Here is a 19,896-nt window from a genome sequence, read left to right on the forward strand (position 1 = left end):
TCGGGAGACAGTGTTTTGGTGTCAAATCTTTGAATCCTAAGATGTCTCCTGGTAATGTCTAGATGTTTACTTAGCCATGTGAAATAATAACACACATGTGTTATAAAAAATACTGTCATTTTTAAAAAAATTGAGCAGAAGCAAATTTAGGAATGTCACGTATTTCTAAATAGTCCTTTACAGATGCGAACTGTTTTATACTGAGATCCAATAAGGTAGAGAGTGGACTTTTTAGAACTCCTCAAAGTAGGTTTTGTAGACTCTTGTTTTGAGAGGACATTGCACATAATAACACAGCCTAGCACAGTGGATGACTGTTCTTGTTCTGGGGTATAGTTGCCTTGGATCTGAATCTCTGTCCAGTTAAAAGTGATTTCAGTTAAGGTGTTTGGTACATTTTTTTGGATAACAACAGATGAATCTGCTCCCCGAGGGTTTTCTCTGTCCTGGTTTCACCTCCCCCCCCCATTCCCATTCCAGTTCCGTGAAATGCTCTCTCAATTTAACTAGGAAGCAAGAGCTTAACCTATTCGAAGACAGAATCAGGAAATGGTGGGTAGGCATGTACTTTGCAGATGCGTCCACAGCAGACTAGATGTTTCTTTAGAGCTGGACAGGGTTCTCTGTTAACAGATAAGCAGATGCCATGCTGTGTTCTTTCCCCTACAGCCTGAAGGGGTAGCAAAGTCATACTCACAGTCTGTCTTACTGGAACTGACCGACAACAGTGTGCGCGCTAACCAGGAAACTTTGAGTTTCTCGTTTCCTCCGGATACGGTCGCTGGCAGTCAAAGAGTTCAGATCACAGCGATTGGTAAGAGTAGTGTGTGACATACTGGCTGATTTGCAAGTGATAATATATTTCCCCATCCATATTGATAGCTATATTGTCTTACTTAGCCCCAAATGGGGAAAGATTGTGGAAGGTTTTAGTTGGTACCAAATGCTGTAACTTCAATCAGAGCTTTTCAACACGCAGCATGCACATGTGGGTGTGTTCTTTTGCTTAACAAGAAGTTCTGGTTTAGTATGTCTGGTGTGGGTCTGAGCTTGCTCCCTTTTTCCTCCTTCTCCCCCCCCCCCCTTAAGCTATCTACCTTCTTTCCAAGATGAAACACATTGCTTTGTCCATGCTTGGCAAGTACTGTACCCAAGAACTATCACTAGCTCTTTGTTTTATGAGAGAAGGTCTTGATACGTAGCCCAGGATGGCCCCGAAATCCAGATCCACGTGTGTCAGCTTCTTTGCTGGGACTATAGGCATGTGTCGACCTGCCTGGCTGGAAGCTTTGAATTTCTGATGGTGTTGCTTTTCATGTATAAATGCAAGGCCACACCCACTGTAGCTAGAGGGAAGAGCGTCTTCTAGAGCAGAGCTCCTGGACTGTCTCTGCCACTGCTGAGGATCCTACATATTTAGAAGCACGAATGTCTGTGTTTTTCCCCTCTAAACCTACTAAACTAGAATTTCTTAAACTACGGTCAGGGCAAGTGTAGTTTGAAAACTTTTTCACCGGTGAGTCCGACAAGCAAGGCTTGAGAACCCTTGCCTACAATAGTGTTCTGTGCAAGATTCTAGCAGCCTTTACTGCAGGAATGTCAGCTACTTCTAGGTGCCTTCCAGCAACCTACAATGCTTCTGAATTAATACTGGCTTTCCCCAGTGCACCCGAGTCTCCTCCTGAAGAATGAAATGTCCCAACACTTAATTCCTGACATTTGTTTGATGCTCTGATTTAAGGAAACACTAGGTTTATACACTATCATTATTTAGGCAGAAGCATCCTGGCTTACCACGCAGTCCACAAGTTAAGATCTATGGTATTGGTCTTGTTTTGATTAAGTTTCTACTCTGTGTCACTGGTTTCTATGATAGATGCCCACACTGAGCTGGGACTACCTGCCACCAGCAGGAAAGCGTGAATGATTATTACCCATTGAACCGAATGCTTTGTGCTTGCAGGAGATATCCTTGGTTCTTCCATCAATGGCTTAGCCTCTCTGATACACATGCCTTATGGATGTGGTGAACAGAACATGATTCATTTTGCTCCAAATATTTACGTTTTGAATTATCTGACTAAACAGAAACAGCTGACAGTAAATTTGAAAGAAAAGGCCCTTTCATTTATGAGGCAAGGTAAGGAGTAAAGGTATACTTTTGTTTGTGTAAAACAAGTTTGCATTTGTTTATAGGTCAGGGTCTCCCTGGGCCATGTGTTTGAATAGATGGAGGTTGTGTTTATGTGTGATTTGTGGGACTATTGGTTCTGATGTGCTGAAGGTCAGGCAGTGGGCAGGTGCCACTTGTCTTCAGGTAGCCAACTGTTCCTTAACTGCTGCTAATTTAAAACTCTCTTATAAAATAAAATGGACGATCATTTGTGAGCATTTGTTCACTCTTTCTTGAGACAGAGTCTTAGGTGAGTCAGGTTAGCTTTGTGGTAGAACAGTGTGTATGGAGTGGATGCTTGAAGGAGCTACGGCCTGCCCACAGCAAAGTGAATGAATGAGTCAAGTGCCGCCGATGTGGTCGGCAGTGTTGTGAGAATTCCCTGTCTAGTAGCTCAAGGAAGCTGGGCCACAGGAAAGTTACACAGCCTTCCCAGGGCTATGTATGATGAGCTGGTGGCTAACCTGGGATCTGGACTCAACACCCATTGTGTTCAGAGTCCTTGCCGCCAGCATCCATGGCCAGAGAAGTTGAAGATTGGGGAATTATTTCTAATAATAATAAAATACAAAGTGCTGAGTTCATAAAATATGGCAAAAGTCAGCCCCAAATAACAGTCTCTTCTTGCTTTTGCCTGCACTATTTATATGATGTACACAAACTAGACAGGAGGCCCATGAAGATGGGAAGGATTTATATACGCAATGATTGGGAAGTACTTAGTACAGTCTAGGAAAGTAGAGTTCAATGCGTGTGTGTGTGTGTGTGTGTGTGTGTGTGTGTGTGTGTGTGTGTGTGTGTGTGTGTATGGCTTCTTTCCTCCTCCTTTAAAAAAATGAATGGGTTAAATGACAGAGAGACACACTAGTAGCCATTATGCCCACTTTCCATAAGTTGCCAAATTCAAGTAGAGACTCTGTTGATATGAACCTTCTTTTAGCATCTCTCATTATACAGACTACTGCTTATTCCGCACTGTGTGATAATCGAAAGGACAGCTAATCTGATGGAAAAGCTCTACATGTTTCTTTAATTCTCACAGAAACCACAGGTGGGAGTTGCACCACTATCTCTTTATCCTAGGCGAGGAAACTGAGGCACAGGAAGTGAATAAGCTGTGGAAACCTCAGGAATTGGACATATCCCCACAGTGTCCATATCCCCACAGGCTGTCTACAGTGTTCTTGGATTTTTAGAAAGAAGCAATGGGATTGATAGATGAGGACTAAGAGTTGGACCAAGATATTGAGTACACCACTGTCTTAGTGGGGTTCTGAAAAAGCAGTTGGGAAGAGACACAGGGTACTGTTGGGGAAAGAGACAGTGAAGGTTAGACTATGCACAGTTAGATTACATCAGTGTGGACAGTAAGGGTGCAGAATGGGAGTCAAGGGTTATACAAGGAACAAGATGATGCAAGGAGAGGTTACCAGAGTTTGGGATCTAGACAGAATACAGCCGGAGCTGTCATGTCAGGGTGGAGAGGGTCTATTTTCCTTCCATTAGGAACATACACAATGCTGACAAACTGGCAGACTCTCTAACCCAGGAGCTGGTAAGCTGCCCCTCCCCAAGCACCTTCTACTTTTTATATAGAGATACTGATTTAAAACTACTATTTTTTTAACATATGTTTATAGACCAATTGTCTTTTAAGTGTATATACACAGGAACTGTTACTTTTTTGAAATTTCTATTATAATTTAAGAAAAGCTATGCAGTGCTGTCTGTGGTAAGGTGTGGCATGTTGACCTTCGAATCTTGTTTAACAGTTACTGTAGAAGAAGAATAAAAGGTACAGGAGACTGTTAAAGTTTAACTTTGGGCTTCTTGAAAACAAGATTCCAGTTTGTCCTGTGGTTTATTAGTTTGTCTGTTTTCACGTAGAAAGTACATACAGTTTAGACTGTCATTTTGTAATTTAATATGATTTCATTGTCTTATTTTAATAAATCCCAATAGCTCATAAATGTCATGTAATGCCATATAATGCATTTATTATGTAGGCTTTATGAACTGTGATTTTTGCTGATCAAATATTTTGAACTCTATTACATTTTAATTAACTTTTATTATATGCATATGAATGTTTTGGCTACATGTATGCCTGTGCATCCCATGTGTTCTTGATGCCTGAAGAGGTCACAGAGGAGGTCAGATTCCCTGGGACTGGAGTTACAGATGGTGGTAACTCACCAAGTGGGTCTTGTACCTCTGCAAAAGTATCAAGAGCTCTTCACTGTGGAGTCATTGCTCCAGCTTTTTAAATTCTATTTTGAATGGCTTGAGCCACCTGAAAAACTAACTCATTCTTTGGAGGTGACTTGGCTTGTCCTGTGACACTGCTCAGAGTTACCACAGCTCATGCCCCAGCTCTGGTTCTTTTCTAAGTGCAGCTCTGGCCCCACACGTCAGTTCTGTTGACAAACCAGTTTTTCAAAGCCAGATAGGGATGTAACCCATGGGTTTTGATTTTGCCTAAAGAGCCAGGATCTGGTTTGATCCCCATCCTGGAAACAAAAAGGTTCCAGTGGCCCTCTGGGGCTCTCTCTCCTGATGCTTATTGGTTACAAGCAGCGCACACTGATCAGGGGGAGAGAATGCTTAAGTCTCCAAGTACCAAGTAGCCTTCCAAGTGTGCAACAGGGTGACCTTAATAAAGGTGGCAGTGGTTAAGACACCAGCCAAGGGCCCTATCTTGGATTTGTTTCCTTAGCCTCTCAGGGCCTCAGTTTTCCAATACTAAATGTACTTACCCATACAACATTGAGACACTAGGAGGTAGACTCCCTGTTAAATGGACAGATAGGGATGGGAGCATTGGCTAGTAATAAAGTTGGCCTGCTTCTTCCTCACTCTCCTGACTTAAGACTTGATCTGGGCCAATCTGTTTTATCTTTTCTCAACCTGACCAACACTCAATTGAGAGGAAAAATAGGCTTTAAAAGCTCCACCCCATGAGAAGAGACTAGATCTTTCAGTATCTCAAGTGCCCCATCTGTTTTGCACACATTCCCTGTATGCCTGCTACATGGAATTTTCCCAGCTCCAATAAACATCTTTCTTTAATTTTTGACTCTGTCTATGGTGCTTGAGATTTCTCTGCTGCTACCTGTGGTGCTTTGGATTTCCCCTACCTTTTAATTCTAATAGGCAGGGAGAAGGAATTCGATCAAGAGCCTCAGACTGTATCATTTTTGGGTGCTTGTCTTAGCTTTTTTCTTAAGATTATCTCATTTGTATTGCTCTATTTTATGTTCTTCATTTAACATTATTTAGAACCACCAGATTATCATCTGTATTATTACTTGGATGGTGCTAACCTGTGTCTAATTCCTTCTTTGCCATATTACCACACAAGCGCCTCAGGGCTGAGTGGGTGGATGATGATCAAAATCAACTTTCTGGGCTCTTTCTTTTTAAAATCTCTCATCTTCTTTTTGTTTATTTTATGTATGTGAGTATGGTATAGCTGTCTTTAGATGCACCAGAAGAGGGCATCAGATCCCTTTATAGATGGTTGTGAGCCACAGTTTGGTTGCAGTAATTGAACTCAGGAGCAGCCTTCTCTCCAGCCCAACTTTCTGGGCTGGTAAGTTTATCTTTTAGTATGCAAATGAGGTACAGGAGAATTCTGAAGTTCTTTGCCAGTTCAATGATTACTTGTAGACACTAAATATTGTAGTCAGCATTGACACGTTCTTACCAGCCAGGGAGTGTGATCATTTCTGGCTGGCCCAACAGCTTCCATCTGAAGAAGATGGGCAGTGTTTCCTGATATCACTCTACATGATGAAATCAGAGTCTCACTTTTGAGATTGTCTTTTCTAAGTCTTGTAGATATTATGTAGTTTTTATTTTTTAAGACATCAATGAAGATTTAGTGTGAATTGTAATTACTTAAATATCACTTAGTAATGGCACATTGCTTACTTAAGTTTTGGTGGTTGGCCTAGAGGACCTGTAACCAACAGCTACACTACTGAATGAAACACATTTTGCTTTTAAAGTTACATTTTATTTATTCTTATCTTGTGTATATGGGTGTCTAGATGTGGGAGCACATGAGAGTAGAGGTCAGAAGACAACTGCTTTTACTATAAATATGTATATATTCCTTTTATTATCAGTCTCAAACATCACTGTGAAACATACTATTCTGTCTTATTCCTTAATCCAGATGGTCAGATGCAGGCTTTCTAGTAGAAAATCCCGAGGAGAAAAGCTCAGGGTTTAACAAGAGAGGTAGATTGCTCAGTGACACCCTTGGGCTTGACACAAGATTTCTAACACTGGACTTGGAACTCTGTATGGCTTTGCAAATGTGAACCAAGTTCCCTGTGTTTGAAATAGTTTATTTGCAAGTATAAGAAGCCTTCACTTTTATTAAAGCAGGTGCATTAACCCCTTCCCAATATACTTTGTGTGTGTGTGTGTGTGTGTGTGTGTGTGTGTGTGTGTTTGAGTGAGCATGAAGTATGGAATTGGTGTGGAAGAAGACCAGTTGTTTTTATTATTTGACTCAAGTGTCCATGATCAAGCTGTTTAAAAGACACTGCCTTGGATTGTCTCTCATTTTTCCTCTCTGTTGCCATCCTAAGGACAGAAATCCGATGTACTCTCTATTTGGTCTTAAACTTTAGTTATGATAGTGTTAGAGTACAGACAATCTTAGTTTGCTAAGCATGGAGACCCTTTGGCGAACACTAGAACTCAGTGAAGCTCAACCTTGTCTTTGCTTGCTTTTGGATGGCCCAAAGGCTCTTGGTATCATTCCTCATTTCCCCTCTATGCCAATGGCTCCAGCATGAAGTCATAGCAAGTGGATTGACTATGCATGGATTTATGTGTCTTCAGGTTATCAAAGGGAGCTTCTCTATCAGAGGGAAGATGGCTCCTTCAGTGCTTTCGGGGATAGTGATACTTCTGGGAGTACCTGGTAAGTAGGGCTTGTTTTCCTTCTAATTAAACAATGCTGTATCATAGGTCAGGTGTCTACTAGGCAACAGTAGCTGTGGGACAGACAGACATGCCTATTTGTGTGGACATTGCAGCTGCTTGTTACAAAGCATGTCTTTGAAAGAGGCCACTAAAAGGATTGTAAAGCATTTGCAAATCAAGTGCTTTCTACTTAGAAAAAGAAAAAGAATACAACTTATTTTCTTTGTGGGAAAAGCTGGAACAAAAATTTGTTAGGATGATGGTACAGATGACAAGAAGAAATGTTATCATGACCTTTTCCTTACCGTATCTGATTTATTAGTGTAAGAGCAACCTGTGCAGTTTTCTTATGATCATACTTGGTAAAGAAACCATGTTGGGATTAAGTAATGAGCCTGCAGCATGCCCTCCTGTTTCCAGTCACTGTGGATGATTTGTGAGTTACCCCCACTCTTTGCTCTGTGTGACATGGCTGACTTCAAGGACTGCGGGAGGCCTTCTCTGCCTGCCTACAGTGGATGTTAGCGTATGCTCCCGTTAATCTTTGAGGAGACATATTGCTTTGGCTTTTCTCTTGTTCAGAAGTCAGATGCTGACCTGTAACTGAGACCCCTTATTCTTTCACTTGGCAGTTTTTGCATTTACTGTTCTTGCTGGGCATAGTGGCTCAAGCTTGTAATTCCAGCCCTTTAGACTTGTAGGTGGAAGGACTGAGGCCAGCTTGGGACACAGACTGTGACCCTGTCTCTTCTCTATCCCTCTCCCACAAAATACAAATATTTTGTATTATGGCTCTGTAAGGTGTCACCAAGTATGAGAAACATTAATTTTTTTTTGTTATGAGGGGCATCTTGTAAAATCTTTCTTCCTTCTTGCCTTCCACTTTTGTACCTACCTACCTTTCTTCCTTCTTTCTTTCTCCTCCCTTTCTTTCCTGTCTGTCTGCCTACCTACCTACCATTTATCTATCATCTATCTACCTACCTATCATCTATCTATTTATCTGTTTGTTTATCTATCATATCTATCTCTCTATCTATCCATCCATCTATGTATCATCTATCTATCCATCCATCTATCATCTATCTATCATCTATCTTTCATCTATCTATCTATCTATCTATCTATCTAATCTATCTATCTATCTATCTATCTATCTATCTATCTATCTATCCATCCACACATTTATCATCTCTCTCTCTCTCTCTCTCTCTCTCTATCATTTTTATCTATCTACCTATCTATTTATCTATCTCTGTACTTGTACCTCTATCTCTATATAATCTGTGTATCTCCTCTCTTTTTTCTCCCTTCATATTTCTTTTTTTTACTCTATTCTTTTTTCTTTTTAATTTCTGTTCTTTCTAAAACTTAGGGCTGGGGAGAGGGTACACTTAGTACAGTGTCTATCACACAAGCATGAGAACTGGGTTTGGATTCTAAATCCGTGTGAAAAGCTGAGCATGGGGTTCTGTGCTATTACCCCAGGCTCTCGGTGGGAGGGTTAGGTGGTATGTGTGGAGACAAGCAGATCCCGGAAGCTTATTGGTCACCCAGTTTGATGCAGTTGGTAAACTCCAGGTTCAGTGAGATGCCCAGTCTCAAAAATGAAGGTAGGAGAGAATGAGGAAAGACATGCAGTGTTCACCTTGGGCTTAGGGACACACACACACACACACAAAACACACACACACCACACACACACACACACATACACACCACACACACACACACAAAACACACAACACACACACATACACACACATACCACACACAACACACACAACACACAAAACACGCACACACACACACACACACACACACACATCATTCCTAGGTGTTGGTGGCAGGTGGTAGACATACATATGTTGGCCAGGGAGGACTGACCCTTGGTTTACAGTTCTACAGAACTGAAAACCACCCATTTCTCTCATGTAAAGTACTGAACTTTGCTTGTGAACTTCAAATGCTTATCTAATGCTTTGAGCTGAGCATGGTGAGGTTTTATTTGGTGCACGCCTGGTGCAGTCAAGAGGTGTGCACCATTTGGTAATTTAACCATCATGGAAGGTTGGATTCTCAACCTCTAAAATTGCACAAGATTAATTCTAAATAACAAGCAGATAATTTCTAAAGTCATTTCCAAATGTGATATTCTGTGAATTGATATGAAACTTCTTGGTCATGCCAAAATAAAAACCAGGTCTTCTAGCTAAGACACATTTTTTATATTGTCTCTTTGCCATCTTCCTTTCTGATGGGGAACAGTGTTTTGTTTTGTGTGCTCAGTGGAAGCTCAGGGTTTTAATGTATTTTATGTGCTTTCCTCTTCTCTCTCCAAGGTTGTCAGCGTTTGTTTTAAGGTGTTTTCTGGAAGCTGAGTACTATATAGATGTTGATCAGGATGTGTTACACAGAACATATACTTGGCTCCAAGCACATAAGAAATCCAATGGTGAATTTTGGGAGCCAGGAAGAGTGATTCGTAGTGAACTTCAAGGTGGCAATAAAAGCCCATTAACACTTACAGCCTATATTGTGACTTCTGTCCTGGGATACAAAAAGTATCAGGTACTTTTGTTTTCTTCCACATATTGAAACAAAGTGGATCTTGTTGGGGCAAAGGGAAACTACTTTGTAATTTTACATTGCATTTGAAATATGCATTTGGATAGCCACGTACTTTGCATCGAGGCACACATTCCAAAATCTGGAGCAAAATAGTAACCCATTCTTAGGGGACTTCACAAGGCTTTGTAATATATGCACTGTGCTTGTTATTAGAACAAAGGTCAGCAATATTTCATTGTCAGGAGAAATCACTTTAGAATTTGGGAATGTGTCCTAACCATTTGAAGTAATTTTTTTCCAGTGCTAAGGATTGAACCCAGGGTGCTTCTTATAGGAGGCAAGTGTCCTGCTAAGCTAGGTCCTCAGTCGTTTTGAGGGATTTTTTTTTGGTTCATTTTTAAGATCTCTAAACTTTTATGGAATAATTGCAGTGTCTGCTAATTTAGTGAAAACCTACCTTTGATACCTGGCAAAAGGTGTGCAAGGGAGAAGATGATGGACACTTGTGCAAAGATGTAATTATCTTAACGTGCCACAGGGCTCTCCAGCTGTTTGCTTGTTCGACCCCACTTCTCAATGTCCGTAGCCATTCCCTTTATTAAACTCTGAATATTTTTCCAGTTCACTTCTGGACCTGTACAAGGCAAACTCTTCTGTGAGCTTAGAGATTCAATCCCCAGGGTTATGTCTGAGAAGTGTATTCCTGAAGCCCCAATTTTCTTTTTCCATTTGTGTTTCTACTGTGCAGCAGGATGAAGAGGACGTGAAGTTGTTTTATTTATTTATTTTTTACTCCTTGTAGAGAATAGTGTCTTAGTCATGGGAGCAGAACAATACTATTATTTTCAGAACACACAGCAGATGCTTAAATGTCAACGAACATTGTTGATTCCGTTGTGTACACCGAGGTCAGACACTTAACAGGCCTGTAATCATTCTTTGACCGGATGCTTCAGTGTGCTTTTTATTTACAAACGGGGTAGTAAAGTGTGCACATTTTTTCTTCCAAGCCTAATATCAATGTACAAGACTCTATCAAGTATTTGGAATCTGAATTCAGCAGAGGAATTTCGGACAATTATACCTTAGCACTTGTAACCTATGCCCTGTCTATGGTGGGGAGTCCTAAAACAGAGGATGCTTTGAACACGCTGAATCAGCAATCAGAAGTGGAAGGTAATGCCTGGGACCCCGCTGAGGCTAATGGAATGCTGGGCTTCATAGGATAGACTGAAAAAAGTTTGCATGCTAATTATGATACTTATAACATTTGCATTGTTTGGATGAGATGAAAATGCAAAGCAGAACAAAACCAGGATGTGATCTATCTATCTGTCTGTCTGTCTATCTATCTATCTATCTATCTATCTATCTATCTATCTATCTATCTATCTATCATCTATCTATCCATCTATTCATCCATCCATCCATCCATTTTGCCAGTACATGTCTGTGCACCATGTGCATGTTGTGTACACAATTGCCATTAGAGGGCAGTGTGCATTCCCTGGAACTGGAGTAACAGCTAGTTCTGAGTGCCCAGAAACCAGGTGGCACACCTAATCACGGAGCCAACTCCTCAGCCTGACATCTTCTTTTAGATAGGTTCTCCCTTGAATTTCCCTTTGACTTGGTTACTCTTAGAGTTTCTGACCTGTGAAGTACAGATTTTACTCTTCGTAAAGTTTCTATAAAGTAGCCAGAGCTCAAAATGTGTCTTAGGGTGAATTAACGTGCATAAGTAATTTTAGATAGTACCCACTGATTCAAAGTTCTGTTCATTCAAAATGGGATGACATGGGGCTGGAGAGATGGAGAGGTGACTTGACAGTTAAGAATATTTGCTGGCCTGTTATGAAGACTGGAGTATATATCTCAGTATCTAAGCAGCTCACAAAGGCATATAACCTCAGCTTCAAGGGAGCCAGTGCCCGCTTCTGGCTTCCATGGGGTGTATACACACACACACACACACACACACACACACACAGACACACACACAGAGTCACAGACATACACACACACACACACACACACACTTTATACACAGACACATACACACACTCACACACTCACAGGCACATACACCTCTTCATAGATACACACAGACACACACACAGACAGAGAGAGGAGAGGTAATAATTCTCACAAAAGACTGTAAAGACCAAGGTTAATAATTTAGGTCCAGTCTTCATTGCCTGTCCCAGGGTTGCAGAGTGAATGCGTTCAGGACAGACACTGAGGTGCATGTTTGTTCTGGGCTGGGCTGGGATTCCTGTCTCACATTCCACCACCAGCAGAGGCCTTCACACAGGATGGTCTAGCAGGCTAGAGCAGGGTTATCTTGGGAAGGTTGTTGATGTGACTGGGCTTGCTCTGTTGTTCTTGGGCTTAGGTTTTGAATTTATAAGCTTTGGGAAGACAGAAAAAAGGAGAGGTCTCACAGAACATGGGAGCTGGTTACTGGTAGAGTCCTGGAACACAATTCTTTCCCAAGTGCCCGAAACAACTTGTGGAAGGAAAATTATATATATAGTGTCTATGTGTTTTCCCTTTTTATTTATAACTGTTTAGTCTTGCTCTAAACGTATGACATTGCCCTTGGGAAAATGTTTTAATCAAAACATTCTCAAATGCAGGCAACAAAGGAAGAACTAATGTAGTTTAAAATGTAACATGTTGGGCTGGAGAGATGGCTCATCGGTTAAGAGCACTGACTGTTCTTCCAGAGGTCCTGAGTTCAAATCCCAGCAACAACATGGTGGCTCACAACCATCTGCAATGGGATCCGGTTCCCTGTGCTGGTGTGTCTGAGGAGAGTGACAGTGTACACACATGCATAAAACTAAATAAGTAGATTGAAAGAAATGTAACATGTTTATGTGTGCGTATATAGGCATATACTTGAATATATATGTATACACACATACATATACACACACGATACACACACATATATAATGTGCTTTTTGCTAGTCAAATAGAGCTTGGACTCATACACAAGCCTTTTCTGGTATAAAACGTAAGCTCTTTGGCATTTGCTCAGCATGGTTTACTTTTCTCCCAGGAGACACACAGTTCTGGTTGTCGTCAGCACCTGCGCTCTCTGAGTCCTGGCAGCCTCGTTCCCTGGACATAGAAACTGCTGCTTATGCGTTGCTCGCACACATGCAACACCGTGTCCCTGAAGGGATCCCAATCATGAGGTGGCTCCTCAGGCAGAGAAACAGCCTGGGAGGTTTTGTATCCACTCAGGTGAGAGATGATAGATTGTTTCTCCCCCGAGAGAAGATAGTTTCTAATATCTATGAAGAACATAGTTGCTTTTCATAAGGTCACTTAGATCGCAAGTTCAGTCCATTAAATGAAAGGTTTAAGATGCTAATTTTAATGCTTTTCTTATTTGAGCTTCACATTGGTATGTAAAGAATATATCTTTCTCTGTCTTTATTAGCTATTTTGTGTCTGTGGTAACGGACTGAAGCATGTTGCTCAGGTCTGTGTTGCAGTAGTTTGTTGAGCCTCTTATTTAGTCCCAGCAAGAGACCCACAGAAGACGCAGAAATCAGACGAAGGGTGAAAAACTGCCCAGTAGATTCCCAAACGTTGCCGAATGTCTCTTTGGAGATCTTGCTGGATACTTCAAAAAAAAAAAAAAAAAAAAAAAAAAAAAAAAAAAAAAACACAAGTATTTTTCTTTTCTCAACAGGATACTGTTGTGGCCTTGAAGGCACTATCTGAATTTTCAGCCCTTGTGTACAACGGAAATACAGATATCCAAGTTACTGTCCAAGGACCCAGCGTACTGCGGCCCATACAGTTCCGGATTGATGAACAGAACCTCTTTCTCCTTCAGAAGAAAGAGGTGCAGATGGGTGGTCATTTAAAACCCTGCGTAGATGGCTCTTTATTCTGGAATACTGCTTTAATTGTTTGGAAAGTCAATTTTAATTCACTTCGACAAAGAGTTCTTCCCAGAGCTCCATAGAAAGATGGAGACAGGCTGTCGTGGCTTTTTTGCTTGGATTTTCTGAACCGAGGAAGGGTGGCGGGGATGGGAACCTCGAGAGAAAGAAAGATGGGCAGAACAGAAGATATGGCTGCCTTGGCGGTGGGGAGGAGTGGTTCAGATTTGCATGGACACTGTGCTAGGTCAGAATAGGAATGCTACCACAGTTCTGCCTCAGGCGAAGCAGGCTTTCCACATTTGACACAGGAGAAAACTGGCAGAGGAGCTGGGATTTAAACCCTTTGGTTCATATACTTATTCTTTTCAGCTATACCTCTTATTCTCTTAGAAGCAGTGAGGGTTGGGAGTAGAATTATTGTTAGATATTAATTAATTAATTAATCTTTCAAGACAGGGTTTTTTTTGTGTAGCTTTGGCTGTCCTGGAACTCACTCTGTATATCAGACTGGCCTTGAACTTACAGAGATCCAACTGCCTCTGCCTCCTGAGTGAGGGGATCAAAGGAGTGTTCCAATGCCAGCTGACATCATCTCATCACCATGAAGAAGATGATGATGATGTTTTTTCCTCTTTTTGAGAGGGGGTTTTGCCAGACAGCCCAAGGTAGCATAGAAATCACTATGTAGTCCAGGGTGGCCTCAATCATAATTCTTCTGCCCCTTCCTCCAGGATGCTGGGATTAGAAGCATGCACAGCCATTCTTACTTTAAAATGCAATTAAAGGTTATGCCCACAGCTAACTGAAGAAGGGTAGAGATAGGCAGACTGAGGATGTACCATTGTGTTTGAGGCTGGCCCTGATAAAAGGAGATCTGGGGAGACATGCTTCAACTCTGACAGGAGGGCTGTCTGGTCAGAAGCACTGTGGTGCCCTTCCAAAGGCGTGTGGTGAAGGAGCTTGGAGGCTTGCCGAGCACTTTGCCCAGGTTACCTGGTTGATGGTTGAGAGCAGGCAGCACTCCCAGAGTTCTCCAGGACAACCTCTGCCCCTAGTGTGGGATACAGCACAGAACTCTTGTGTTGCGGGGAAGGATCTGTCTATGGAAAATGTAACTCCTTCAGTTTTCTCTCACCTTAATCTTTATCTCACCTTTAGCTTGCTGTGCTAGACACCATTGAAGTTAATGTTTCTGCCCATGGTTTGGGATTTGCTATCTGCCAGGTATGTATATGTGATTGTTTATTTTTGTAGTTAAGTATGACTTTTTAACAATCCTTTGCTAAACCTTTAACTTAGCTTGTGTGAGGTTTTTAATGAGGGCTGGCAAGATGCCTCCTGGGATAAAGGTTCTTGTTGTCATGTCTGCGTTGGGTTTCAGGGACTGACATGGGCTGGAAACTATTGTTAATCAGTGACATATCTATGACATCTATCTATCTATCTATCATTTATCTATCATCTATCTATCTATCTATCATCTATCTATCATCTATCTATCTATTTATCTATCTATCTATCATCTATCTACCTACCTATCATATATCTATCATCTATCTATCTATCTATCTATCTATCTATCTATCTATCTATCTATCATCTATCTACCTACCTATCATATATTTATCATCTATCTATCTATCTATCTATCATCTATCTACCTACCTATCATATATCTATCATCTATCTATCTATCTATCTATCTATCTATCTATCTATTATCTATCTATCTATCTACCTATCTATCATCTATCTATCTATCTATCTATCTATCTATCTATCTATCATCTATCTATCTATCTACCTATCTATCATCTATCTATCATCTATCTATCATCTATCTATCTATCTATCTATCTATCTATCTATCTATCTATCTATCTATCATATATCTATCATCTATCTATCTATCTATCTATCTATCTATCTATCTATCTACCTATCTATCATCTATCTATCTATCTATCTACCTATCTATCATCTATCTATCTATCTATCTATCTATCTATCTATCTATATCCATATCCAATCTATATCATATCCATATCTATATCTATAATTGAAACCAAGTGATTGTTGGAGGTTTGAAGGACATTGGGAAACCCAAATCCTTTGGTCAGATTGGTCACTAGTAGGTGTCTATATCAAAATTCAGAAGACAAGAGAGAGGGACTCATGGGCATTGCTTACAAAAGAGGAAAAAATGTAAAACTATCAATCACCTAGAAATGAGACTTGAGATCCCCTTTGTGAATATTTTTATAAAATACTGCACACTTTCCAGAGCTCTTGGGTTTGTAATCAGTGTTTACCTACTGGGATATAAAAAGTCTAAGCAATGCTGAGTAAGTTTTTTTGAAGTTCTGTTAGTGGATAGTTGAGCTTTACTGTCAGTCAAACTGTCAACCTCTATCCTTACAGACAGATATTAGCTGTCGTTCTAGTGACAAGCCTAGTCAACTTGATGACACTGGCCTCTAGAGGGACAGCTTCTGCAGGAACAGACAACATTTGGATGTTAGAAAACTGCTCCCCAACTGCTCCAAGAATAATCCTAGCTAATATTACACTTAGTAATTAATTGTTGTAGTTTGAAAAAAGAAAGACTTGGAAAATGTCTAGAGTTACACACACACCCAGAAGGAGCAAGCGAATGAACCTGTATTGTGGTAAAGCAGAAAAATTAGATTTGAGGGGAGGAGGCTTAGCAAGAGATATTTTAAAATGTTCAAATCCAAGAAAGATACCGGATGTTTGCTTCGGTGGTGTGCATATGTTACTCATAGGTTTCAAGTAGAATTAAAGGGAAATTCAGTATTACATAGACATATTAAATTCTATGAACTTGGTTCCAAAATAAGTGGATGCGTTGAATATTTTAAAAGGTTTCATTCTATTTGGGATGAGGCAGCCTAGGAAAATTTGAGCACATTCCTAAGCTTCTGATTTAGGGTGGCTTTGAGAAAGACACTGGTCCTCACACTGATCTGGTGATCCCATGGCATGGTTTATGACACAGATGGATACAGAGGATGTGCTGAAAAAGACTCAGTGGGCCTGAAATCTGGTATTTATCTTACTATCTTTGAAAAATGGTTTATGATGAAAAGTAATTTTTAACAGTTGGACAGGTGGTATTTGAATTTGACCTGTCTTACTGGAAGTTCTAAGGTTCCATTTTAGTAGCAAAGCTTAGAAATTAGTAAACTTATTACACATCAGTAAATGCTTCTGAGAAGGTTGTCTGTAGCTTTCCTGTTTTTTTTTTTTTTTTAACCTAAAGGAATTGTTTTCCATTTCTTAGAAAACAATCCATAAACATCGCTATTGTTCTGATGTTTACTTTGCTGTATTCCCTAACAATAAAAATGTCACAATAAAAATGACAAACCTTTACAAAAGCATTGGACAATGATGCTTGCTTTCTTAGCTGGTATTTTATTTTGAAACTTGAAAACCATAATTTTGATTGGTTTCATCACAATAGAATTATCACCTACTCTTTAGACTATGGCAAACGGCTTTCTACTGTTAATTTGTCATATATGCAAAGTTTCAAAAATAGTGTTTCTCATGAGGGATGAGAGTTCCGCTCATCTGTAGGTATAAAGATAAATATTTAGAATGTAGTTAGAAATCTTGGTGGTTTAATAAAGGGGTGGCCATCGTCTCTCTAATGTCCATAACTTTACTTAAGCTAATTAAATTTTTTATTGTAGCTTAATGTCGACTTTAACGTGAACAGTTCAGGTTCTTCTGAAAGACAGACATCTACCAATAATCAAGACTCTTTTGATTTAGACATCAATGTGATAGATGAGAATGACATCAGTCACGTGAATCTGAATGTGTGCACAAGGTAGGTATCCGTTAACGGCTGCTTTAAGAAAATAGATTAGAACGCTTAATTTGTATGGCTATCAAGTGAGATCATTGGAGGAGTCCCTATTAAGAGATTTTTTTTCCTATCACCACTCCACGGATTTCAGACTGTGTTTGAAGGTAACTATGTTTAATCCCTCCTTGGATAGGCTAAAAACGTTCATAAGTTTTCTTTGCTTATAACATATTAGTATAGAAGGAAATAATTCTTTAAAATTATTTTATTTTATTGAGGGAATCTAGGAAAGTCCTGAGCAAACACATTGACATGGGGATTTGTGTGTCCATAACTTGATGCTGCTCAGACCGTGGAAGTGGCAAACTCTCGGCTGTTTTCAGTAGAAGTGTTGTCAGTATGTGCAAAGAGGAGCTAGCAGCTTTCTCCTTCAGGGTGACTGCAGCCCTCTGCTGAGATGAGCTAAGCCACCCCCTGTGTCACACATAATGTGTGTACTGACACTCCCGCACTGTTGGTGATAAGCCACCCCCTGTGTCACACATAATGCATGTACTGACACTTTTGCACTGTTGGTGATAAGCCACACCCCTGTGTCACACATAATGCGTGTACTGACACTCCTGCATTGTTGGTGATGTTCCCTCAGAGCCAGCGTAGCCCACCTGACGCCAACTTGTCTGTCTCTGTGTTTGCCATTTCTTTAGTCCCTTGTTGTCCCTAATCAGGGTTCTGGGTGCAAACCATTCTGGGCATGACACTTGATTTTATTCATTTATTTTTATATGTATGAGTATTTTGCCTGCATGTATGTCTGTGTACCACATGTATGCCCAATGCCCCTGGAAACCAGAAGAGAATATGAGATCCCCTGGGGTAGGAGTTACAGACGGTTGTGAGCTACTTTATATGTGCTGGGAATTGAACCCAGGTCCTCCGGAAGAACAGCCAGTGCTCCCAACAACCTAGCTCTCTCTCCAGCCCCTAAAATGTTATCGGTTGTTGATTCTTGCTGGGGTTTTTATATGTCTCTGTGAGAGCATGCATGGGGCATACTGTGCATAAAGAAGTGAGAGACCAGCTTTCTGCTGTGGATCCTGTGTGTTACAATTCTAACCCACCAGGCAAGATGTGCCCTCTGATGTGATAATGGTACAGGGGATAACTAGATACCTTATGATTGGATTTGAGGCCCACTCCAAGTGAGGGAGTACACACCAAATGCTACAAACCTAGTCAAAATCCTGGGGTGGGTGGTCATAAAAATATAAGCTAATAAAACTTAAGCCTAATTTAGGAAAACTGTATTGAATTTTATTTAATGCTACAAATGATTATTCTCTGTTGAAATAATTTCATTTTGGCTTCCAATTTATCTTTAACTTTTGGTCATTTTTTTTAAAGATTTATTTCATGTACACGAGTACACTGTAGTTTCTTTAGAGACACAAGAAAGGGGCGTCAGATCCTATTACAAATGGTTGTGAGCCACTGTGTGGTTGCTAGGAATTGAACTCAGGACTTTTGGAAGAGTAGTCAGTACTTTTAACCACTGAGGCATCTCTCCAGCCCCCAAATTTATAACAGCATCCAAGTCTAGCAAAAAGAACAGTTATTTTAGATACTGTCTAGATATATAGATTCTGGTCTTGGGTCATTGTGTGCTGGTATAACTGGAGTTGCCAGAAGAGGTTCTTAAATTGGTCTATATCCAGAGCACTTGAGAATCTCGTTTCTGCAGACATGCTCACCTCTCAGTAGAGCTGTGAAGCTGTCTTCTCTAGCTTTTGTTTCGCTTATTCTTGTGCACATGATTTTGAGAACAACCATGAGAAAGTTCTTGAGCCAAGAGGCCTCACAAACTTTCTTCTGTCTGTCTGTCTTTTCACCCCAGCATTGCTTGGGGTTGAGAAAAAGGTTACTGCCAAATGCACTGGCATCTAGGACCTGCGGTCTATCTTTTTCAAATATCTCAAGGCATTGTGGTTTAACTTGGCTTGTTGTTGGTTTGGAAGCCACTGGTGCTCAATGAATGTCATCTCTGAGTGTTGATCTAGGTACTCAGCTTTCTTAGCCACTGCCTGAACCAGGTTCCCCATCACTTACTAATATCTGTTGTATCTTTGGATCTTGTTTGATTGAGATGAAACATCTCCTGTTTGCCCCATTCCCCGGCCCCTTCTAGAGCATTCTGGCCAGAAGTTGGGGCTAATTGCATTTCCGCAGCACCTTCTTTCTCAGCTGGAAAGGAAACAGGATTTCCATTATTCTTAATTTGTAACTGGTCTCTATTAAAAAATAAAAAAACATCAAGATATAATTATCTACCGTCAGCAGAGGAACCTATGTTTATCACAAACCTATATGTCAGACCTTAAACAAAATCTTTACATGAATCTCATTTAGGCCTTACTAGAATAGATCTAGTCTGTCAGTAATTCTACCCCTGCTTTTCTCTTTGATTC

The 19,896-nt window shown here is 40.5% G+C and overlaps 1 protein-coding gene across 1 annotated transcript in view; it reads left to right on the forward strand.

Moving 5' to 3' along the window:
* Positions 1 to 19,896, forward strand: part of CD109 (CD109 molecule) — a 94,104-nt gene that overhangs the window by 67,155 nt on the left and 7,053 nt on the right. Inside the window, exons 22-30 of the mRNA XM_080934143.1 lie at positions 670 to 814; positions 1,964 to 2,140; positions 7,031 to 7,112; positions 9,457 to 9,685; positions 10,696 to 10,861; positions 12,753 to 12,940; positions 13,395 to 13,550; positions 14,752 to 14,817; positions 17,313 to 17,452. Coding sequence (XP_080790269.1) covers positions 670 to 814; positions 1,964 to 2,140; positions 7,031 to 7,112; positions 9,457 to 9,685; positions 10,696 to 10,861; positions 12,753 to 12,940; positions 13,395 to 13,550; positions 14,752 to 14,817; positions 17,313 to 17,452 — 1,349 coding nt within the window. The remainder of the gene's footprint in view (positions 1 to 669; positions 815 to 1,963; positions 2,141 to 7,030; positions 7,113 to 9,456; positions 9,686 to 10,695; positions 10,862 to 12,752; positions 12,941 to 13,394; positions 13,551 to 14,751; positions 14,818 to 17,312; positions 17,453 to 19,896) is intronic.

Source organism: Micromys minutus (assembly GCF_963924665.1).
Source record: "Micromys minutus genome assembly, chromosome: 21".
Classification (NCBI taxonomy): domain Eukaryota; kingdom Metazoa; phylum Chordata; class Mammalia; order Rodentia; family Muridae; genus Micromys; species Micromys minutus.